Genomic DNA, 25,159 nt, shown 5'->3' on the forward strand with positions numbered 1-25,159 from the left:
AGTACGAGCACGAGCATGAGCTGTGCATCTAGATTTTTTAATAATTATTCCTTTGTGCTTGATTTATTGATTTTTACTTTATTTGGTATAATTTTTTTTTTTTTTGGATGAACTCTTACCTTAGTGGAAATTTTTATTGACAAAAAAAAAAAAAAAAAAGCGATAAAAAAATGATGAATCGCTAGTGTAGAGTAGAATTAAAGATACACTATTTTTCACGATGCCTAATGGAGTTCACATTTTGGCTTATTTTGGCAAGTTGGTTAAAAGTCAATTTCTTTTTATTTTTTTTGAATCTCATTACCTCTTTACTTTTTTATATATATTTTCAAAAAAAAATAAAAATAAAAAAGCCAAAAAACTATTTTTTGATCTACTTTCCAAAATACTAAGCCCCACTTTTCTGTAAATAATTGGGGAAAAAAATAGTATATCTGTAAAAAATTTGACTCATAATATGTTTTATGAATCTTTAATAAAAATTAAATGATAAAAAGCAATATGATGGTATTAGCATTGATTAATATATTTTAATTTTTGTAATGAAAAATACTAAGTAAATTAAATTATACTGACATTCTTAGAATTTGAAAAAAAATAATAATTTGACTTTTGCTTTGATAACATTCAAAGGACGATAATATAAATGATGTAAACATGTAAGAATAAATAACATAAAATATATATTTTAGAATAAAAAATGATAATATATTTCTTTTATTCATGTAATTAATATAAAAAAAATAGAATTAAGTGTTTTATGAATTAAAATTTTAAAAAAATTAATATGATTGTATTAAATTTATAAACTTTATCTATACTATTATTAAAAGCCAACAAGAACTTTGGTGTCCTGAAGCCTCTCTTAGAAATTTTTTTCATTTTTCCTAAAATGGCCATAACTTCTTAAATAATTACATTATTTTTACACTAACATCAATTTATAGTTAAGGGTAACATGATAAATTCAAACCAACCAATTCCACCACCCCCACGTTTCCAAACTACACAGCAGTTCTAAATCAGTTTCAATATCTTCTAATTCTGTAATCACTCTCTCTCTGCTTATACAGAGCAATTTCATCAAGTAATCAAGTAATCATTCTCTCTCTGCTTATACAGTTCGCTTTCTTGCATTAAATTTTTTGATGTGTTTTTGTTAAATCCTTGATCAAGATATCCACATTTCGATACATGTGTTTGGATTCAATCACTTTACAGTTTTCTTCAAGAAGATCAAGTTCATTCAATCTACTTCTTTGAATAATCTCACAAAAGTGAAGTTCTCTGCATTTCGACTCTCATTAGTTAATCTTTTGATAGTTTTATCAAAGAAACGAACATAGCTGTGTCCCCAATCTGTATAACTGTTTTGAATCTGAATCACTTTCTGGATATAACAGAATTGAAATTGTTTGAATATTGTTGATTATGTTTTTCGAATTCATGCTTTCTCAATTTTCTTTATTTTATTTTATTTTATTTTTTAAAGATATTGATGGATGAATATCAATAGATTTATGAATATCCACATATTCTTATACATATGCTATATACATTGTTACTCCCAGTTTATCACTCAATAACTTCTTTTTCTCATCTTTTGATGCACATAATTTCTGGTTTTCCATTTAACAAAAGTCAAGTTGAAATCAATCATATATTTAGGTTGTATTTGGATCATGGATTGGGTAGGAATTTGGAAAAGGAAAGGAAAATACAAGGGAAATGGAAAAAAAAATTGGCTTATATTTTACTTGCATTTCTCTCATCGTTTCTTTTTTGTTTGCAAAACCCTATTTAAATCTATAATCTAAACACAACCTTGGTAGATTTTTTGTTCTTTTTTAATTTTGTTTCACCTATTCACTTTTTTTTGCTTAGCCTAGGTGTGGAGTTAATATTTGTTGTTGCTTTTTTTTTTTTTTTTTTTATAGTAAAAATTGTAATTATAAATTGACAGATTGTAAATAGGGTTTTGCAAACAAAATTCATATTATAATTCTAAAAGAAATTGCACACGCATCGCGTGTGCCCGGTTGTTAGTATATATATATATATAAGAATCGTTTAATTGTTTGAGATTCATCTTTTCATTTCAATTTTGTCCTTTCATTTTGAATAATTTACTAATGGTGGTCTATATGTTGATGAAAGGTTTTTTTTTGTAATTACGCAAACATTCTTGGTCAATAATACAATAGGTTTCTTCGTAATTACACAAGCATTTTTGGTCAATTATGAAATAAAAATCTTTTATTTTTTTAGCAAATTACAAATACACCCAAAAGATTTGTTTAAAATATGAATCGGTCCTATAATATTAGAAATTACAACTATTGTTTTTTATAAATTTTAATTTAATACAATACTCAGGAAAAAAAATTATTCTCCAATGCAATAATAAATTATCAAAATTATTTATTGAAAAAATTTCTCATATTATTAAAAACTGTTAATTGACTTATTGATTTATTTACTAACAAAATGGTTAACTGAAAAATATTTTTCATATCATCAAAAATTATTAATTTACTTATTAATAAAATTAGTCATTTGTATATATATATATATATATATATATATTTCTGCTTCTTTATTAATTCAGTGAATTATCTTAATAGTTTTTTTTTGAATGAGAGAATTATCTTAATATTTATTTTATATTTATCTGTTGAGAAAAATTACACACCATAATTATTTTTTAATAAATTCGAAAGGTATACATCATTAGGGATATAACAAATTAAAAAATGATACATATTATACCACATAATTTTATTATATATTTAATAATTTATTTTATTCAATTATATAGAGCAATATTTATCAAAATATAAAATTTAAATATATTGTAATAATAATTTGTGTCTTGTTAAACTAGTATATAATATATATATCACCGTTTGGGATGAGCTAAATCAGACTTTTTTGGTTATTTTAGTTACAAAAGATAAAATAGGTTATTTTAATCACAAAAAATAAAATTTCACATCTAACCCATAATCATTACACTCTTCTCTCACAAAAAAACTAAAAAAAACTAAAAAATCAAAAAATTCTTCTCAAACTAAACTTTTTAACCCAAATTAAAATAACAAAAAAAATCAAAAAACCAAAAAACCAACGTAATTCCCAAACGACAATATGTTACCAAGCTACCTGATAAATTTACCCTAAGAAGAACAATCTGGAATATTTGGGTGGAAGATGCCTTCCTCCTCCGTTTAACCCCTCGTGGGTCCCATTCTCTCTCTAAAACGCTACGCCGTCACCTAACCTCAGCAAATCCAACCCCAACCCCAACCACAACCACAACCACGACATTTTCATAGACACTTGTGTTGCGTTGTGTGTATATATATATATAGAGAGAGAGAGAGATAGAGAGAGATACATAGATAGATAGACAGACTCCTCTTCTTCTTCTGATAATGGGTGCGTAGTTTTATCCGTCTTCTCGTCGACTAGCGCACGTTAGTGATTTATTAGGTTCTTTTATTCCGGTGATGCTCGGGGTACTGTGCGCACGCCCCAAGCCTTGGATCCTCGTCTCCCTCTCCTTCTCTCATAGCTCGGCGGCCCGGCTTGCTGTAACCCCTCTAAGGTTTGGCGGAGGAGATCAGCATCCGCCCCGACGCCACCACTCTACCGCTTGCCGGCTCCTAGGCGGCGGCTTGGGTGTTGGCGCGGCTTCCATATGGCACGCGATTCTTCCTTCTGGCGCCGGCGGCTACATGAAGCCAGCGTTCCACCATGAGCCGATGAAGGGGGAAGGGTCGTGGAACGTCGCGTGGGATAGTCGGCCCGCTAGGTGGCTCCACCGACCTGACTCGGCTTGGCTCCTCTTCGGCGTCTGCGCCTGCCTTGCGGCGCCGTTGGAGTGCGCCGAGTCGAGTCCAGAAGCTGTCGCGGTTGGCGTCAATCTCGAAGATTGTAGTAAGGAGATCGTCTTCTCTGAAACGAACGACGAGAGCTCTACTAATTACAGACTTACAGGTTAAATCTAACTTCACAATCGTATATTAAAGTTGTATTTATTAATTGTTTGAATGATTGTTTATTGATTTGATTTTTCAAAAAGTAAAACACAAAAATAGTGATGTGAATGTTTTGATATTGAATTTTGAAGTTTGCTTTTAGAATTTACATGTTTTTTTTTTTTTTTGTTGAATTTTAAGCATGTGATTGATTTTTTATAGTGGGTTATTCAATGAATTTGGTTTGGTTTGGTTTGGTTGTTGGAATTTGGCACATCAGTTTGGTTTGGTTGTTGCATAAGTAATTTGGCCATGTTTGGGAAGAGCGTTTTTTATACAAGTTGTCAAATTATTCTATCACTTTTCTGCGCGTATTTTTTTTATAAAAAGTTAAAAAATTGCTAAATAAGTCAATTTCCAAACGAGCCATCAATACCTATAGATATACAATTCTACCATGAACACATAAGATAGATATACAATTCTACCATTAACACAGATGATATCCACAGAATGTCTCAAAATGGGACGGAGACCCACCTTTTGTCTCACATTTGTATCAAATTTTGTGAATTTTTTCCATGCACTTGGATTTATATGTGAGTGTTTGGTAAAAAAAATTCTAAGGCATGGTCTTTGGGTGTGTATTACCATATGCTACATTGTTCCTCGGTAGAGGAGGTCAGGGTTAGACTCTTCTCTCCCACATTGGGAGATTTTCATACATGTAATTTCCTTTTGATTTATCGAAAAAGTATCATTTTGAGAAACAAAAACTGCTCTTTTGACAACATCCTAACTTCACTTTATGCACATAGTTTGAAATTGTTGTCGAAGTGGAAGTAGATTCCAAAATTTCATTTGTAAAACAGGGGTGACAGCTGATGGTCGATGCCTATTTAGAGCAATAGCTCATGTGGCTTGCTTGAGAAACAGAGAAGCTGCTCCTGATGAGAATTGTCAGAGAGAACTAGCTGATGTTCTGAGAGCTCAGGTAGGTTTTAAATACCATTACCAGCAAAATTTCTCGTTTGCTTAGTGTCTTCTTTCAACAGATTGTGATTTGTAGGTTGTGGATGAACTCTTAACGAGACGGAAAGAGACCGAATGGTGAGATTTCTGATAAGTGTATGGGTAGTGTTATTGTACATGGTTAAATTGGTATGGAAGTGTTTATTCATTATCTTCACGGGTTTTAGGTTCATTGAAGGAGATTTTGATGCGTACGTGGAAAGAATTCGACAACCTTATGTATGGGGTGGAGAGCCTGAGTTGCTGATGGCATCCCATGTTCTCAAGTGAGTTTTATTCACTGTTTCAGTGAAGCATTTATGTTGTCAGTGTGAAGCAATTTCTGTGCAAAAAACAATATCATAGTGTTCATCAAAGTGTTTTTGCATATTGCCTCATATACAATGGTATTTGTCTATTTATTAGTTTGACATTACAGAATAAACTAGGTTTGATATGACAGCTTCCCCTTCCGCAGAAGGAAGTTAAAAAGAGAGAAACAAAGTTCCAGACTTCAACCAATTGGGGCTTATCCCAGTTCACCAGAACCCCTGCACCTCACTAAGAGGTCAAAGATCCAAGTCGACTCTCCCCCTCCCTGGCTATGACCTCCACCCCAAAAAAAGAAAGTTCCAGACTTCAATTAGGAGAATTGAACCAATTAAGTTATGCTTCAAATTTTCAGCACGATGATGATGTTTGGTTCATTTTATACACTTTTTAGTGATTCTGTTTTCTTATTTTCTTTGCTGACGATGGGTCTCCCTTTCTTGATTCAACTACGTGTTTTTTGATGTTGTGACAATGAAACAGAATCATATCAGATAGGAAGTGTAGTTCTGTTATTTTTATTTTATTCCCTCACGCCACCACTTGCCTTCATATTTATATTATGTCAGCCTCTTTTTATTTGTTGTGGCCACATGACACCGATATCTGTCTTCGTGATTGATAGAAAGATAAACACAGTTCTAGACTTACCCAACTGGGACTAGCCCAGTTAACTAGAACGTGCACCACTTCAAGTCGACTCTCCTCCTCCCCTGGGCTATGGCCTCCATACTTCGATTATGAGAGTTGACCCAATTAAGTTATGCCTAAGAATTTCAAATGATGATGATGTTTCATTTTTTCTATACTCTTTTTCAGTAATAACTCTTTTTATTTATTTATTTTTCCTTCTTGATAATGGAACTCTCTTTCTTAATTCAACTATGTGCTTTAATATCCTAGCAGTGCCCGAATGCTTTTGATGTTGAAGTAGGACTAAGTCTTTTAGATATGAAGTGCAATTCTGATATTTTTGTTTCTTTTTTCTTTTTTAATCATTTGCCTCTTCATCTTTAAATTATGCCACCTTCTTTTTATTTGTTATGGCCACAGGACACCAATTTCCGTCTTCATGCATGATAGAAGCTCAGGTGCTTTGGTAAAGATAGCAAATTATGGTGAAGATTACCAGAAGGATAATAAAGACAGTACCATTACCATTCTGTTTCATGGTTATGGACACTACGACATATTGGAGGCCATCTCAGATCAAAATCACCAGAGAGTAGACGAATAGGGCTCGTTAATCAGGATTTATAGTAGCCAATCCAAATTTCACTTTCAAAGTTCCAATCAATTTGCTGAACTGACCTAAATTCGGGCAATAGGCTTGTTCCATTTTTGTAGAGTTCATTGTCATCCCTTTTCACACCTTGAATTCAAGAATACAATAAAACCAATAAGTTGTTTTGCAAGAGTGGGTAGTGGAAGGAACTGCTGCATCATGCTGGTACAGTATTACTTTGTTGGACCAGTGTGTCCCTGTTAGTTTCTTCTGGTTCTTGCTTTTGGAAATGTTAAATTCATAGCTTTAGTGACTTGTACCTTCTCCTCACATGGGTGGTCCTGCAATGGGAGAGAGTGGAGGTTAGGATTGTGACAACAACTTTTAAAGAGATTTTAAATTTCACAATCTTCACTTTCCAACCAAGCTTGATTTAATTCCCAGATCGTCTAGTGGTGGGAGTATCGTGCATTGGGTTATTTTCTTTTTTAGTGTTGTTTGTTGATTCCCATAGTTGATTATGGGGGCAATTTGGGAAGAAACTAAAAAAAACTAACTTTTTAGTTTTTTTAGTTTTTTTACACTAAGAAGTTATAAAAAAAAGTTGCAAAAAGTCAGTCAAAAAGTTTAAAAAAATCACAAAATCAGTTTTTTACCAATTTTTCTAAACACCACTATGGATTCGTTTGAGAAGTGGATTGATTTTTTGATTTTTTTAGTTATTTTAGTTTGGGGCTAAAATGTCTTGTTTGAGAAGGCTTTTAGTTTTTTTAATTTTTTTAGTTTTTTTTTAGAGAAAAAATATAATGATTATGAATTGGATGTGATGTTTTGTTTTATTGAATTAAAAAGTCTATTTTATTTTTTATTTTATTTTTTTTGACTATTTTAATAAAAAAAAAAAATTCAAACCCAACTTCCCAAACATAGGCTATAGATGTGCAGTTTGATGACGTGTCTTCGGAACAGTGAAGAAAGAAGGTTTCCTCTTTTTTCCTAAGCTTTTTTCTTTGGACGAGGCTCAACCTTTATGCTTTTTTTAATTGTTGAGGACAGGTTGAAAAAATAAAAATAAAAATAAATAAATAAATAATTGGATCTTTGAAGTGGAATAATCTATCTGCAGAGTTTGGAGTTCCCAATTTGCATTTTTCTTTCTTCCAGGAAGGTTTGTTACCCTTTTGCTTCGCCCTTCCTTTTATTTTTCAAACTTGGATTTTGTTTGAGAATTAAAAATGAAAAAAAGAGGGAAAATTACAACAAAAAAAAACGAGTATAAATAAATAAATTTGATCTTTGTAACAAAATAATTTTTTGTTTTATCAGTTTAAATTTAAATTTAAAATTTTTGATTGTTTTTAATCTAGACTATTAGTTTATTTTCATTAAGTAAAAGAGAGGGGAAAAAAATGATATTTTAATTATTAAAGTCAATGTAAGTTGTATATAAAATCTTTAAAATATTATTTTTTGTTGATTTCAGTGACTAAAATATCATGTTTTGTCAGTTTTATTTAGCACAAATAAATAATTAAAAATTTAGAATTTAAGTTGACAAATTTATTTCAAGGGTCAAACTCTAAGATTTTTAATTTTTTTTATTTATTTATAATTCGTCAAAAAGAATTAAGTACTAGTTATTTTATTATTATTTTTTCTTCTAAAATCTAACATCCAAACCTCACATAGAAAAGCTATTTGCTCATCCAAACATGCAAAATAAATAAATAAATTGGATCTTTGACTATGTGAGGTTTGGATAATCTGAATAATCTGTCTGCAGAGTTTTTGGAGTTGCCAAATCCAAATTTTCTCTTTCTTTCTGGAAAGTTATTACCCTTTGAGTGGTGATTTATCCCACTAATTTTTGGACTACTAATAGCTCTAATGAGCTTAAAAAAAAAAAAAAAACAAACTCAAGCCAAACAACAATGATTTAGACCACTAAAAAATACATCACTAATAGCACTAATATATTAGGAATGGCAAAAAAAATAATAAAAAAATAAAAACAAGGCATAAAAAGTGGGCGGGGCCCACTGCCACATCATTAGTGCTCCCTTTAATGATCTCTTTTTAGTGCTCTCAAGCATTTTTCCAAGCCAAAACATCACATCACTTTGGTGGGGGCCACTGTGCCACATCATTAGTGATGCTCTAGAGCTCCCAATTTAGTGCTCTAAAACATTATTCTTACCCTTTTGCTTTGTCCTTTATTTTATTTCATTTTCTATATTTGAATTTTGGATTTTGTGGAAAAGAAAAAAAAATGTAAAAGTAGAAGTTTTTATTTTTATTTTTATTTTCAACAATGCTAGAGGATCACAATTTTTATGGCCACAATTGCTCAAAACTACCAAAACGACGTTATTTTGGCATGTTTTACATCCAAAACGACGTCGTTTTAATAATTTTGAGTCATTATGACTTCAAAAATTATGACCCTCAAACATTTTCCTTTTATTTTTTCTTCTACAAACCTAACATCTAAATATAATATGGGAAATTTACTTGCTCATTTTAAAGATCAAGTACTACTATCACAATGCATCCTAAAATCACATGAGCATACCAAAAGTTTAGGTAGCGTTTGGTTTGTGTTTAGAATTATGATTTGAGTGTGGAATTATATTTTGAGTTTGTGAGTTTTAAAATTATGATTTGCAAAAAAAAAAAAATTGTTTGGTTATAAGTTTTGAAAAGAGTTTTGAATTGAGTGTTGAATTTTTGAAATGAGTATTGAGTTTGTGAAAAGTTATTTGATTATGAGTTTTGAAAAGAGTTTTCAAATTCAAAAACTTATAATACATAACCAAACATATAACTCAAAACTCTATTGAAAATTCTTTTAAAAACTTATAACCAAACTCTTTTTAAAATTCAATTCACAAAAAATAATTATTGAAAAAAATTATTTTTTATTTAAAAATTAAAAAATTCTGAAAATATTTTTTTTATTTAAAATATTAAAAAATATATTATTATTTGTTAACAAAAATATTTAACTAGTGCTTTAAAAAAAATTTTGATTGTATATTTGGTTGGAAATTTTTTTTAATTGTTTTGTTTAAAAATGTTTTTTTAAAAAAAAAAATTTACTGTGACAAATTAATTTTTATTTATTTATTTTAAATAAATGTCCAGATAATTTGTCATTTTGGTCTCAAAATATTTTCTATATTTAAAAAATATCAAAAACAAATATATTTTGTTTTTCTAGAAAACGAGTGCCAGTTGCTAAAAAAAAAAAAATCACTGTTCTGATCAACTAGTCGGATGTCTGGGAGGATGTCCGAGAGACGACCAAGTAGACCTAAAAATTCAAAAATTATCTAGGAGGACGTCCGAGCAGACGACTGAATAGACTAAAAATTCAAAAACTCTTTGATTTACCAAACATGTTTTCAAAATGTGTTCTAAAATTGATTTAAAATCATGATATGAAACTTATAATAAAACAGAGAATAAATTATTAATGTAAAATTATGATTTGAAAATCAAACCAACCACAATCTTAATTTTTCAACATATTTTTCCAAGTATTAACAGCAATCACGAGCATAACCTAAATCTATATGACTGAGAATTTCACATTACAAAGATCAAATTTTGACTTTTCCTGTATGACTCGTGCACCAATCCCCAGGGCTAAAAGAGTTAGGCTAGGCGAGACAGAAGGCTCTTTTGGAACAAAATAAAAACGTCAGTTTTTAGTTTTTTATTCATTTTGAATTATATCATTTATTATATTTTTTAATTATAAAAAAATAAAATAAATTAAAAAATTAATTTTTTGTTAACTTTTCAAAACACTACATAAAATCAAAGTTCAAATTATGTGGTATTTTGAGAAATTGATAAAAAGTTAACTTTTGACTTTTTTAGTAACTTTTTTTTTGACAAAAAACAAGATTATTTTAGGTAAAAGAACTGATTTTTTTAACTAAAAACCTTGAAAAGCTAAAAAATTAACTTTTTTGATAAGTTCCCAAAAGACCCCATATCTAATGATGTACTTGAGTGGTTAGAACTAACCCCCGGTGTAGTGACATGCTCGGTGCATAATACCTTATGATGTAAAAGCTCTGTTTGGTAGAATTTATAAACAGTTTATTTCAACTTTTAACTTAATTTAACCTAAAAACTTGTGTTTGGCTCAACTTATTTCATCAACTTATAGCTTAAATGAAGCTATTATTCAACTTATTTGAAAAGTGGCTAAGAGGATGCTTATATTTTTAGCTTAAGCGCGAAGCTGCACAGTGGGTGGTAAAATTACTTAAATGCCCCTTCAAAAATTGAAAAATTACCAAACTGCCAATATATAAACTTCACAATCAAACACTGTTCACGTCCGCGGAGAGAGAGAGAGCGTGAGGCGATTTCCGGCGTTGATTTCTAGCTATTTCTGGCGATGATTTCTCTCTCTTTCTCTCTCTCCGGCGAAGCTCGCGAAGCTCTGTTATCTCTCTGTCTTTCTATCTGAACCATCGCGATCTCTCAACGCCGTCGTCGCCATCGCGATCGCGAAAATCGATCTGAAGCTCTGTTTGAACCATCGCGAAGCCTTAGTTCATCGCGATCTCTCAACGCCGTCGTCGCCATCGCGATCGCAAAGATCTGTTTGAAGCTCTGTCTGAACCATTGTGAAGCCTTAGTTCATCGCGATATCTCAATGCCGTCGTCGCCATCGCGATCGCGAAGCCTTAGTTCATCGCGATCTCTCAACGCCGTCGTCGATCTGAACCATCGCGATCTCAAACCCTAGCGCCGGTCATCGCCGCTGTGCTACTGGAGCTAGGGTTTTGAAACCTTAGAAAATAAATTGAAAAAAAAGAAATAAAATCAATATTAATATTAATTAAAAAAGAAAAAATTACTTTTCAGAATTAATAAAAACGGAATTAATATTTAATATGAAACAAAATTTTAAAAATTACTTTTTAGAATTAATATTTAACACAATTTATTTCAATTAATATTTACTTTTCATAATTAAAAAAATTACTTTTCAGAATTAATATTTACTTTTCAAAATAAAATGAAAAACAATTTATTTCAAAAAAAAAATTAATTGCAATGAATTTTTTTTTAATAAAAACAGAATTAATTTAAATTGATATTACAACATTACACAGAATTAATACAAAATTAAACAAAATTAATTGAAATAAAATAATATGTAATGACATCACAACATTAATTGAAATAAATTGATATTACAACATTAATTGAAGTAATATATAATGACATCACATAATTAATTGAAATAAAATATAATCACATCACAACATTAATTGAAATAATTGATACTATTAATAAAAGGATTTGTCAAATGAATAAATGAATTACTAAAAATGAAAAAATGAAATATTATTAAAAATAATTAAAATGAATAATAATAAAGAATAATAATATGAAAATAGTAATAATAATAATAATAATAATAATAATAATAATAATAATAATAATTGATGGACAAATTGATGTTAATTTTAATAATTAATGAAGAAAAAAATAAAATAAGGTGAAAACGATAAGAAGGTAAGAAAAAAATTAATAATTTTGATAATGAATGTATGAAAGATAATATGTAATGAAATCACAACATTAATATAAATTAGAACATGAATATTAATTTTAATGAATTAATAAATTGAAAAAAAAATTAACAAAGAAAGAAGAGAAGAAAAAAAAATTAAAAAAAGAAAAGAAAATAAGGTGAAAAGAAAAAGAAAAGAAAAGAAAATGAAAAAGAAAAAGAAAAAAATGTATTATAAATGAAATCACAAATTTTATATCTTATAAGGGCAAAAATGACAATTATATAGAAAAAAATTATTTTACAGCTTATTTACCAAACACTACTCTGCTGCTTAAATCCATAATCTCACAACTGCACCAAACAGGTTACTAGCTTATGTTCACAACTGTAAGTTATAATATATAACCACTTTCCCACAGTTCTACCAAACGGAGCCAAAGAGGTGGTGTCAATTTCGTGGTTTGCTAGGGAGAAAATCTATACAAATGTACCTAAATAGAGAGAGATTAAAGTCGCATTTAGGAACATTATTTTTTAACTTAAAAATTAAAAATTTATTAAAAAAATTAAAAAGTCAACAATTTATACTAAAAGATTAAAGATTTTATTTTCTTTTTATTTTTTGCACATTTTTTGTAAAAAATTAAAATGTCATCCTAAACATACTAATTTTTTTACCTCATATTTTTGTTAAAAAATTAAAAAATTATTAAAATAATCTATTCCTAAACGAGGCCTAAATGGTATTAAGAATAGTATGTTGATCAAAAACAATTGAAAAGCTGTGGGTTGGGGGGAAAAAGTAGAAAATAAATACATATTTAATATTACGTAACTAGATTCAACAAGCTGGTTTGCCCGAGAGGTTAAGGGGGAAGACTTAAGATCTTCTGCACATAAGTGCGCATGGGTTCGAACCCCATAGCCAGCAAATATTTTTTCCCTGTGCACTCTTTTTTATTTATTTATTTATTTTTTATTTTTATATATTTCTTTGCACTCTTCTTTTTTTTTTAATGTTTAATCTTCAAATGAGTTTTTTTTCCTGTGCACTCCTTTTTTTTTTTATTTATATATATATATATATTTCTTTGCACTCTTCTTCTTTTTTTTTTTTTTTTTTGAATGTTAATCTTCAAATGAGTTAATTTCTCATACATATTTAACACATCATTATTAGCTAATTAACCCATCCTGATTTTGAAATTTAATCTTCGATTGAGTTAATTTGTCATACACATTTTACTATATTTTTGCATCATTATTAGCTAATTAACCCATCTTTTTTTTTAAGATAGGAGCTAATTAACCCATCTTTGTAAGGATTTTTTTCTACTAAAAAAAAAAATATGCTCTCTGTATTTCATGAAGCATGGATTTTTGGAACTTCTACATCTCTATAGATGGCTGATTAACCATCTACAACAATCTTTAAAATGATATTTTCTCAGTTTAATTAGTATGTGCTTTGTATATTTCATGAAGCTTTGATTTTGAACAGTAATCTAGTTTTTTTTTTTTGAATTATTATTGTGCACAAGAGGGTCTAAAAATTTTTCTTTCTTCAATTTTGAGATTGAAAAATCTAGCTCAGTGTCGATGAATGTGGGAAGGGAGGAGAGTTCAAAGCATTGACACTATCTTGATTGATCGCACATTTTTACAGAGATATCAAAAATATAAAAACTTCTGATTTCAATTTACCATTTTATTCATCTCAAAACAACAAAAACAAACTACAATTACAAACAACCAATACAATGATTTTACATCACGGATCATAAGCCCATAATCTGCATCTCTCTCTCTCTCTCGTATTCATTTCTTCTCTCATCTCCACATATAATTTACTAGCGAAAGCCCTTCTTTCTATGATACCATTTCTAGTTTTCAACACCCTTTGTTTCAAGAATCTAGACCGATAAATAATTTGACTTGAAAATGCTTCCTAAAAACATTTTTTATGTTCCAAGGGGGTCCGGTTAAGAGCTGGGGACAAACGTGCCAACATAACCAAATCCTGCAACGAAGAACGCCATGGATTGGAGGAAGAGGTAGATGAAATAGCGGTTTTTTCCATAAGCAGCATCATAGCATCCGCAGATGAAGAGATAGATTCCAACCACTAGCTCTAAAATATGCGTTCTGCTCATTTCAACCAACAAACAATTGTCATTCAAATGTTATATGTCAATTGGTGTATTTGATTTTGGAAGCAAAAGCAAATTGATGAGAAAAACATACCTTTCTCCTATCCTGATTCGGGGTTTTTTGGAAGCTTTGGAAAAAGCTTTCGTCTTGAGAGCATCCCCCAATTTCTCGGTGACAACCCATTCGTTAACTCTCCCTGCATCGAGCAGCCCTATGAATGTTGCCTTGGTTCGGTGCAAAGACATGACATTCTCAAAAAGAACCCAAAAAACCAGCAAATGCAGTGACCTGCAAGGTTATTATATGCACAAATTAACTGAAATTAGATCATAAAGCAGAGGAGGCTCAATTGTTCTTATTTTTAGCCCATTGGGGTCTGTTTTCAGTTTTTGTTTTTGAAAAACAAAGTAAAAGAGGGTACCGTGGAGTTCCAACAGCATTGAGGAGAGTAATAGTAGAAGGAATGTAAACAGCTCCCCATTTGGGAACTTCGACTTCAGGAAACAACACGGTTGCAGGCATAACAACACAGTAAAAGATGAATGTGACGAGATGGGCAACGATCTTCCTAACGAAGAAGAAACTGTAGATCACATAAAGCTTCTTTCTGAGAGAGACTTTCTGCAATGGAACAGCATGTCAAAGAAATCACCAGAAAGATAAAAGAAAACTTACTTGGCTTTTTGTCTTAAGTTGGAAGGAAGCAAAAGAAAAGAAAGCATATATATATATATATATATATATATGTACCTTGTTTCTTACGATTTCCATTGCCATTTTTTTGAAAAGATTGGCAGGGCCACAGGACCACCGGTGCTGCTGATACCGGTAGGCTTTGAAAGTACTTGGCAGCTCATTTTTCACCTACCAAAAAAGCTTGCTGAATTATCGAAAGCTCAACTCTTCACTCGCTTGTGACCGGTAAGTGTGATGTGTGGGAAACTAGCTTCTATTAGACTCTCTCATTCATGGAAGCTCCACTATGAAGACTGGCTTCTAGGTGCATTAGTGATGCCGTGGTGATTGACAACAAGTTAATAGAGCAATTTGACCGTTCAAATGATAATTTTTAGCTATTTTTTTTTGAAGTAGTTGGATCAAGTCCAAAACACCTATATTCAATCTAAAACGGCCCAACAAATACAACGAATTTCATTGTTTAGACCCCCAAATTAAGAAATTTACTGTAGTTTTTGACGCTACATAATTTTGGCTTGATTCAGGATGTGAATTGTGGCTTAGTCACCAAACAACATTTATTATAAATTGGGTTGTGCGCTTTGAGATGAAACCGTCACTAATTGAATAATAAAATTCAGAGAAAGTTCTCTCTTTTCTACATTATTCTTGTCTCCTTGTGTTTTAGTTTATTTCATATTAATTAGAATCTCAAATCCTTGGTGCTTTCTAATTTATCCAAAAAAAAAGAGGACAGTTTCAGTTTATGACACTCGTCATTGTGACATCTAAGAGAGTCAGATGTACACAGTCTTATCATGTATGCAGAGAGACTGTTTTCATGGTTTGAACCCGTTGTTTTTAATTTGCACATACTTAGAAAGTGTTGCAAACATTATTGTTGTTACTTGTTAGTATATCAGCAAACAACATTAAGAATATCAGTAAGTAATACCTTGAGGTCACCAATATAAACAAACTTCCAGCCTTTAAGACCAGCTCGGACGGCCAGATCCATATCCTCCACCGTTGTCCTGTCCTTCCATCCTCCCGCCTCATTCAGTGCCGATATTCTCCATACACCTGCTGTCCCTGCAGTGTGAAATTTCCCCACACGCTCTCCTTAGCATATCAAAATTCCAGGAAAAAAAGTTTCTTCTCTTTTCTTTTCTTTTCTACCAAAATGGATACCAATTTTGGTGGGGAAGAAAGTGCAAATTATTACCATTGAAGCCAAAGAAGGCATAGGTAGCAGAACCGACTTCTTGCTCAACTGTAAAATGGTAATTCAGAGACATCTCTTGCATTCTTGTCATCAAACACTCATCAGAATTCACTGCAATATATATCAGCACCACCAACAAAAACCATTTTTAACCCAAAAGCTTCTGCTAAATTAAAATTTATTTACAAAGTAACACAACCTACACAATAAAAATGTGTGTCAATACAAAAAATCACTGGCTAATGAAGAACCATTAGTTATTGTTAGAATCAAGTCCTCTGTCATATATAGTCTGAAAATTTTTTGTGCTACAAATTTTTTATTCAAGTAATATTAAAAACACACTTCTATGCTATATTTGGATCCAAACATAGTCATAAAAGCTTATGTTTTTCTCAAACTTCTCGATATAAAAATCACTGTATTTTGTCAATCAATATATACAAGTACAACAAACTATATCACTGGTTTTTAATATATACAAGTACAACAAACTATATCAAAAATTATTGGTTTTTAATATTTTGTCATAAAAATCACTGTATTTTGTCAATAAATATTTTAGGGCAAATTACATATACCCCCTCGAGGTTTGACTAAATTACAAATACCTCCCTGAGGTTTGAGAAATTACAAATTTCCTCCTGAATGGCATGTTTGCATAACAAATTAGGGGGTAATTTGTTATGAAATTTAAACCTCAGGGGGCAAATTATTATGAAAATACAAATCTTAAGGGGTGCGATATAATTTCCGAAACCTCAGGGAGGTATCTTTAATTTAACCAAACCTCAAGGGAGGTATATGTAATTTGCCCTAAATTTTATTTTACAGATCAAAAAAAAAAAAAAGAAGCTATAAAAGCATTGAGGATTAAGCAAATACAGTGAAAATTTTAGATTAAGTTGGATTTGTCTAGGGAAATGAAAATGTAAAAGGAACAAAATTACTGACACATTTATTTTTTTATGGATTATTAAGCAAAAAATAGGTCCACAAAAAAAAAATTTGGAGTATTATGTTAATGTGTTTTGGACTTGGATTAAAATAGACAAAATTTTAGGTTAAGTTGGACGTGGATTTATATGGATTATTATGTCAAACTTTTTTAAAAACTATTCAGGTCTTTTCAGGTCAATATTGGATAGACAAATCTAAAAAAAATCAAAAACCTTTCTAGACATTTTTTCAATTTTTTTTTATTGTAAAAAATCAACTCAATTTTTTTTTTTTTTTTTTTTTTTTTTAAGAAGGGTATGCTTCGAGGTATAAAGTGGAAGAAAATAGATGTCATGATTGAAATTTTGGACACTTTAACTATTAGTCTTTTTACCCATTTTGAATTATATCATTTCACTTTTTTTATCTATAAAAAGATAAAATAGACTAAAAAAATCAAAAAGTCAACTTTTTACTAACATCTCAAAACACCACTTAGTGAGAATCGCCGTACGTGATGAATAACCAAATTTCAATTGAAATGAAATTTATAGGATAAATCAATGCAATTTACAAAGAGGTCAAAAGTATAATTTTTTTTATATAAAAAAATATATATATTTAAAAAAAAATGAACAAAAAAGTTAGAAAATGAAGGAGTGGGTTGTGGTTGTTACCAAATTTCCAGCGAGCTTGAACAAGGGCAATGTCAGGATTGTGAAGAAGAAAAGGAATGGAGCGGAACAAGAAATCAGGTTCGGGTTGGAAATCAGCATCAAAGATGGCGACATAGTCACATTGTTTCACATAGCTGTGCTTCATTCCTTCCTTCAGGGCCCCAGCTTTGTACCCATTCCTGTTGTCTCTTATCTCATACTTTATGTTTATCCCTTTGCTTGCCCACCTCCTACACTCCACCTCCACCATGTCCTGTTTTTTTTTTTTTTTTTTAATAAAAAATAAAAAATTATTAATAAATGGAACAAACCCACCTCAAAAATCAAAATTTTTATCAAGAATTTTATTATAGGTACAAAATTTATAATATATCAATTAAATCACACCTCTTTATTTAAAACTTCACAATTTGATTTTAGCTAGATAGGACTCTTTTGGAAAGTGGGTTAGTAGTCATTTCCCAACTTTTAAACCCCTTAAGGAGACACCCCTTTTGACCCCCTCTGTCTCTGATTGGCCAATTTTTTTTTTCCTTCTCCTCCAATCACCATCCGCCACGTATGTATGGGGGTAGTGGGGGTGGTGATTAGAAGGGGTGTCAACCACTTCCCTTACATAATCTACATTTTTTTACAATTTTTTCAAAAAAAATCGAAAAAAATTAAAAAATCGACATTTAACTATATTTCCAAAAACAACCCTTACTCTTTCATCTAATACATATGGGGGTACTTGCAAGTTATAAAGTAGAGAATCTAATAGATTTGACTTGCTTCGTAGGTATGTTAACTTTACCACTTATTTTTTAGATAAAATAATCATATGTTCTCATATTGGATTTCTTTTTTTCTTTTTTTTTTTTAATTGGATGAAGCCATGGGCAGGTGCATCTAATTTGCTCTTGATATTGAATTATCTGTGTATGTTCTCATACTGTTGAAAAGAGATTATTACAATATGAAAGTACAAATTTTAAGATACCAGTGAATACAAAAAAGAGAGTAGAGATTTTGATTAGAGAAGATTATGTGTAATTTATTACTAATAATTTTTTTTTTTAAAGTATAGTAAGTTTATTTGGATAATTGCTATATTAGCACTGTAATAACCTTGATCAGGATTTAGAAAAAGATATCGGAAAAATTATTGATGCACTCCACTCATGTAAGAGAGTAGTAGAGTGCAAGTAACTATTTTTGGAGTACCCTCCTTTTTTGAGTCAATATCAATGCTAATAATGATTAAAAACAGCCCAACTTTAAAAGAAACAAAATAATTTCCATTTTTCTACCAGATTTCCAAATCAGATATCAAATAATTTATGAATAATATAAAAAAAATTATAATTTGGCAGTGAGGAGAACCCTTTAAAAATGTTGTTATGAAAAATTAAGGTACAAAATTTCAAAAATAATGTACGACAGTACAAATACTAAAGGGTTTGTTTGGCAGGAAGGTTTGGATTGGATTTGGACTATTTTAGTTATAAAAAAATAAAATAGGCTAAAAAATTAATAAAACAAAATATCACATCCAAACTATAATTATTTCATTTTTTCTCTCACAAAAGTCAAAAATGTTAAAAAGTCCATCACAAACAAAACTTTTCAGCCTCAGGCTAAAATAGTCAAAAAAATTCACATCCCAAACGAAGGCTTTGTAGTTTAAAGAAAGTGTTTGGGTGTGCAATCCCTTGCACACCATATGCAAGGGGTCAGTAAATTTGTGTAAGTTTTCATAAAAATACATAGTTATCTTACAAAATCATGTAGTTTTACATATAAATTCGTATAAGTTGATTCATAAAAATTTGAGAAATCACAACTTAAAGTAAATTCTTACAAACATAAGTAAGTCACCTTACAAAATTGCGCAAGTTAAACACACTTAAGAATTATCCCTTAAAAAATCGCATACTTTTTTTTTAAAGAAGTTTTAAATATTATTTGTTTAGATTTTTTATTTTTTATTTTTAGGACAAATTACAAACACCCTCCTCGAGGTTTGGTGAAAATACAAATTCTCCCATGAGGTTTGAGAAATTACAAATTGTCCCTTGAGGATCAAATTTGCATAATAAATTAAGAGAGAATCTGTATGAAAATAAAAATCTCAATGAACAATTTGTTATGGAAATATAAATCTTAGGGGGCTGGATAATTTCTCAAACTTTATGAAAGAATCTGTATTTTCACTAAACCTTGAGGGGGTGTTTGTAATTTACCCTTAGGCCCCGTTTGTTTTGGGTGAAAGAGAGGGTATTGGGATTGCTAATACCAAGGTATTAGTAATAGCCTTGTTTGTTTTGGGAGAAGGCCTTGGGACTATTAGTCCCTTGGTATTACTAATACCCTTGGAGAGGGGATTGGTAAGGAGGTGGTAGAGATGGTGTTAGAAAAATAGTGAGGGGATTAGAAAATTTTTTATTTTTTTTATTTTTTATATATGAGAATTTTTTTTTAAAATATAATTTTTAATTTTTTATATTTTTTTATTTGTTTTATTATTTTATATAAAAATAATTTAATAATTCCTTACTACTAATCCCCTCACTATCAATCCCCTCACTATCAATCCCCTCCATTCTATCTCTGGAAACAAACGGACCCTTATTTTTAACATGTTTTGGAGAGTGGTTAATGACAGAACCTTGATGGCAGGGTCAGTTGAATCGTCAAGAACTTGAATTATGATGCGATCGGACGGCCACGAAAGCCCACATGCAGCTCCAATAGATAGCTGATAAACCTGCATGCGTTTAAAGAAACATACAAAATTACATTATTGGTTTCCAATTAAATTCATTTTAGTAAAGTTAGATACTCAAAAACAAAATATTTAAAAAATTATTCAGAATTTAAAAATGTGTAGATCAGATTCATCATAGTGTGTCTCACATCACACTAAATTTAAGAGAGAAATAAAAATAACATTACATTGGGGTTAGGAAATTTTGTTTACATAATCATGAAAAATTATAACATTTAAATTATTAAAGTGTATAAACTTTAATACTAATTTATAAAAAAAAAATTTCCTGATGCCACTGTGATGTTATTTTCTGAAATTTAAATCTATATCATATATTCAAATTTAAAAAAATTATGTTTAGATCTTGAATTTATTAAATTATTTATAGAGGAAAAAAAGAGAGAAAGACTTGTGAAAAAAATTGACTTATGTTTTATGCTTTTGATCACTTTTTCTTTTCTTTCTCCATAGATCCTTCCCCAAATTTAAGGGCCAATTTGGGAATATGATTAAAAGTTAAATATTAACTTTTAATTTATTTTGGTCACATCACTTTTCTATTTTTTTTTTATTTTACATAAAAATTAAAAAGTTATCTTTTAACTAATTTTCCAAAACAATCCATAAAATCCATACAAAGACAAAATAATTTTTTCAAACACATTTCTGAATACTTTTCAAGATTACTTTCCAATCAAATTTTACATTTTCATAGCTAAGACCAAAACAATGATAATGAGTCGCATAAAATTTTCAATTGAATAGTGATATACAAATAAAATTATGTAATAAAATTGTATCTATTGTTTTTAAAATTCCATTATCATTTTATTTTGTTAAGATTTTTTATATAAAATTTCTTACAAATTATTTTTCTATTAGAACACAACATAACAATAATAACAACCAACCTCTTTCTCATTATACATGGGAATTTGAACAAGAACCATAGGATAAACTTCACTGCCAAGCTCCACATCTTCCTTCATTGCCTCCCACTTATACTGCTTCTGAGGCTTTCTCCGAAACAACTTTAAAAAACACATAACAAGACCCATATAAACTCTCTCCACAAACAACATCACAGACATTGCCAAACACACCCCAACTATCAACCTCAGCAATGGCACCAACAATGGCACCTTTGCCTGCTCCCACACCATCCCAATCTGCCCCGCCATGTCACCGCCGCCAAACCTGTCTGTTGAAAAAATGGCTTCTGAGGAGGATAGCCTTTCCATTGATGGGTTTAGCAATTGAGAGACTAAACTGTGATGGGTTGAGTTGGGTTGGTGTGTTTGATTGAGTGGTGTGTGTCACTACTAGTGTATGTGCATTGATATATAGGTGTTTTGTGTGTGTGTGTGTTGGCTTTGCGAAAAGAACACGAATGGGTTTGATTTTTGCTTGTGAGTTACGCTATGACAATGTTTTGACAGACAGAGCTGGACTGTCAGATCTCTACAACTGGTATGAATGATAGAATTTGACCTACTAGAGATGGAGATGAACCCAATTCAGATCTTGATGCAAAATTCTTAAAAAAGATGGTAATTTGGGAGGAGCGAGTGTGGAATGGTGTGTTAAAGAGACTTAGACTTGAGAGAGAGAGAGAGAGAGAGAGAGAGAGAGAGATTAATGGGAATACACAATCTTGGTTTGTAGATTGTGGGCTTATATAAAGGTTTTTTTCGTCTCTTCTCTACGCCAATGAATTGCCTTGCTGGGAAGTGATGGGGCACGGCCTCCAGTGTTTTGAAAGTCACAAGTGCGTGGACATTTTATATCGGTGAGATTACATGTATTAATTAATATATTAATTAGTATTATATTATTTTTATTGACTCTATTGATTATATAAATTATAAATATTTAAAATATTTAAAAGTATGACACATCATTTATTAGTATACTTTAGTACATTAAATGATATATATAACATTATTTTATTTTATATTAGGAAAACAGTCTAGATTTTGAATTAATTTTTTTTAAAATGTAATGCTGATACAATATCATTTGTTGATAAAAAGTTATAAATAAATTTTTTTTTCTTTTTATTTATTTATTTATTTCATAAATTTCTCTCCAAATCAACTCACTAAATTAGTTAAGTTGACCACCCCAATGCAATTGATAATTTATCCCTTAGTATGAGGACTCCTGGTTGTGTTGTTTATCTCTTTTTTATTATGAGCTTTTTTTAAGTTGGTTGTTTTGTTAGATTATGATTATTAATTATTGAGATGTAATTCTTTGTATCTACTTATTTACAAATTAAATTCTCCGGCACAAAACTCATACACTGAAATTTACCCCGCAAAAAAAGGTGTAGTCTAATGGGTGATTTGAGATGATCTAAATAAGTATATTTTTTAACTTTTTATGAAATATGAGTTGGGTATAGATTGGATTTGAAGTGATGTGTTAGAGAGGTGATGTGGCATAAATAAGATGATCTGACTTAAATAAAATAGTAATTTTTTAATTGTTTTAATTCATGCCAAACAAGATCTAAATTTAAGTTTGTATGATGCTATTCAAAATTACAATAAATTTGATAGGAATAATATTTTTTTTGATTATTTCTTTGTGTATCAATTTGGATCGTAACATTTAAAAAAAAAAAAATTAATTAATTAAAAATTGAAATAAAGTCAAAACGACAGAGACTCTGGATCCGAAACCGGTGACAAGTGAGATTCCGGGAGCATATGCTATTTCTCTTTTGTGGGGGTAGGTGTCATTATAATTAGTGTCGCAAACAAATCAACTCGAGTTGGATCAAATTTTAATATCTTTAAGTTATTAAGATTTTAACGAATTTGAATTCGATTTCGAATTTAATAAAAATTTAACGAATCGAACTCGAGCTGAATTAACTTAGGCTTGACTCGAGCTCGAGTCTGTTCACGAGTCTTAACAAGTTCAAGAATTTATAAATTCTCGAGTCCGTTCACGAGTCTTAACAAGTTCAAGAATTTATAAATTCATACTTACGTATAAAACTAAAGTTACAATTAAATATTTGATTATATAATTATATATACAATATATATAAACGTTCTAAATATATATATATATATATATTTTATCAAAATAATAATATCTATTAAAGGTACTTCCGTGTAAGTCCCAATAAGTAGACTTATTGTTTTATAGGTCTTATGAAAAAAATTTGTCATAAAAAAATGTCACTAATTGTAAATTTTAGTGACAATTTATAAAAATTATGCCAAAAAAAGTCTCTAATTGTCAATTTTTAGCGATGTATATAAAAAATTGTCACAAAAAAATTATTTTTAGCGACAATTTTACCAAGATTTATTTTCAATAAAATTTGATGAGAATTAAATCTAACTATTAAAACATGTTGGTAGTTTATCCTACTACGACTATTATATAAATGTACTATTTATAGTTAATTATTATTTACAATTATATTTTTTAAATATATAAATAACATATTTATTTTATTTTTTATTCATATTTTTACATTATTTAATATATAAATAATAAATATTAAACGAGTCAGCTAACGAGTCGAGTTTGCGAGACGAGTTTTAAAATGTTTGGGCTTATTTATTCAAAAATTTAACGAGCTCGAGCTCGAATGCAAAAAAAATTTAGCGAATCATATTCGAACGAGCTCTTACTTAGACAAATTTGAGCCTGTTCACGAATGGCTCTGTTCATTTGCCATTGTAATTATAATTATGTTAAGTTTGAGGACTGACTGTGATCTGTCCCTTTTAGTCTCATTTATTTGGCCTTAATTAGTTTGTTTTACTGTGCTATTAATTAACTAATTCAGATTATTGTAACCATCTATTTCAGTTTTGGACTATGATGGGGATGCTGCCTTGCAAGTTCTGAGAATTGGCTTTTTAACTCACTTTTTCACACCAAAAACCAAAAAAAAACTCACTTTTTGAAGTTATTATAGTTGGAAAAGATTTTATTAGTTGTATCGAAAATTATTTTTAATATATTTTTAAAAATAAATTATTTATGTTTTTTTTAACAAAACGTGATAAATTGAATAAGTTACGATTATCAATTTAACTTAATTTTTTTTTATACATAATATACGTGAAAATTTTTACAAAATAATATGTTCGGATTATTAAAATAGAATCCGTAGTAAATTTCACCGACCCAAACAATATACCTAGTCCAGATCTAGATTGAAGGAACCAACCCAATTGTTTCTACTGTAGAAGCATGGAGAATCATTTTCCTAAGATTCACGCCAAAAAAACGGTTTGATGTATTCTTGCTTTATTTATTTTAATTAGAATTGGGTCCTATGAAATGACAAAGAGAATAACAATTAGCCTCCATTTGAGAAGTGGACTGACTTTTTTGATTTTTTGACTATTTTAGTCTAGGCTAAAAAACTTAGTTTGTAAAGGGTTTTTTGACTTTTTGACTTTTTATGAGAGAAGAGTGTAATGATTATGGGTTAGATGTGATATTTTATTTGTTGTGACTAAAATAATCTATTTTGTCTTTTGTGACTATTTTAGCCACAAACAACTTGCCAAACAATGTCCGTTTGTTTAAGGGAAAAAAAAAAGGTTGTTAGCATGTAGAAACCAAATGATTTATTAAAGACCAGGAAAACATCATGTTGTTATTGGTTG

At 29.8% G+C, this 25,159-nt stretch overlaps 2 protein-coding genes and 1 non-coding gene across 7 annotated transcripts; 2 read left to right on the forward strand and 1 right to left on the reverse strand.

The window, feature by feature from the left end:
- Positions 1 to 2,996: 2,996 nt before the first annotated feature.
- LOC114294161 (uncharacterized) lies at positions 2,997 to 6,736 on the forward strand. Of its 4 annotated transcripts, none has more exons than XM_028238287.2 (5): positions 2,997 to 3,999; positions 4,853 to 4,974; positions 5,050 to 5,090; positions 5,180 to 5,278; positions 5,431 to 6,736. In XM_028238287.2, the coding sequence occupies exons 1-5, from the start codon at positions 3,510 to 3,512 to the stop codon at positions 5,438 to 5,440; spliced, it is 762 nt and encodes a 253-aa protein (XP_028094088.2). In that variant the 5' UTR covers positions 2,997 to 3,509; the 3' UTR covers positions 5,441 to 6,736. The 4 variants fall into 4 exon arrangements, with proteins under 4 accessions (XP_028094088.2, XP_028094086.2, XP_028094087.2 ...); XM_028238285.2 differs by having other exon boundaries at positions 5,455 to 6,736; XM_028238286.2 differs by having other exon boundaries at positions 5,470 to 6,736.
- A 6,203-nt stretch (positions 6,737 to 12,939) lies between these two features.
- On the forward strand, positions 12,940 to 13,022 carry TRNAL-UAA (transfer RNA leucine (anticodon UAA)). The gene has a single exon. It is a non-coding gene; the product is annotated as a tRNA-Leu (tRNA).
- A 759-nt stretch (positions 13,023 to 13,781) lies between these two features.
- On the reverse strand, positions 13,782 to 22,269 carry LOC114294160 (glucomannan 4-beta-mannosyltransferase 9). Of its 2 annotated transcripts, none has more exons than XM_028238283.2 (9): positions 21,425 to 22,269; positions 20,412 to 20,510; positions 17,762 to 18,014; positions 16,146 to 16,256; positions 15,876 to 16,012; positions 14,993 to 15,106; positions 14,664 to 14,863; positions 14,336 to 14,530; positions 13,782 to 14,236 (listed from the first exon to the last, which is right to left on the reverse strand). In XM_028238283.2, the coding sequence occupies exons 1-9, from the start codon at positions 21,752 to 21,754 to the stop codon at positions 14,074 to 14,076; spliced, it is 1,602 nt and encodes a 533-aa protein (XP_028094084.1). In that variant the 5' UTR covers positions 21,755 to 22,269; the 3' UTR covers positions 13,782 to 14,073. The 2 variants fall into 2 exon arrangements, with proteins under 2 accessions (XP_028094084.1, XP_082728813.1); XM_082872687.1 differs by having other exon boundaries at positions 20,370 to 20,510; positions 21,425 to 22,265.
- Positions 22,270 to 25,159: the final 2,890 nt, after the last annotated feature.

The sequence above is a fragment of the Camellia sinensis genome, chromosome 1, assembly GCF_055761805.1.
Source record: "Camellia sinensis isolate YWXY chromosome 1, ASM5576180v1, whole genome shotgun sequence".
NCBI classification, from domain to species: Eukaryota; Viridiplantae; Streptophyta; class Magnoliopsida; order Ericales; family Theaceae; genus Camellia; species Camellia sinensis.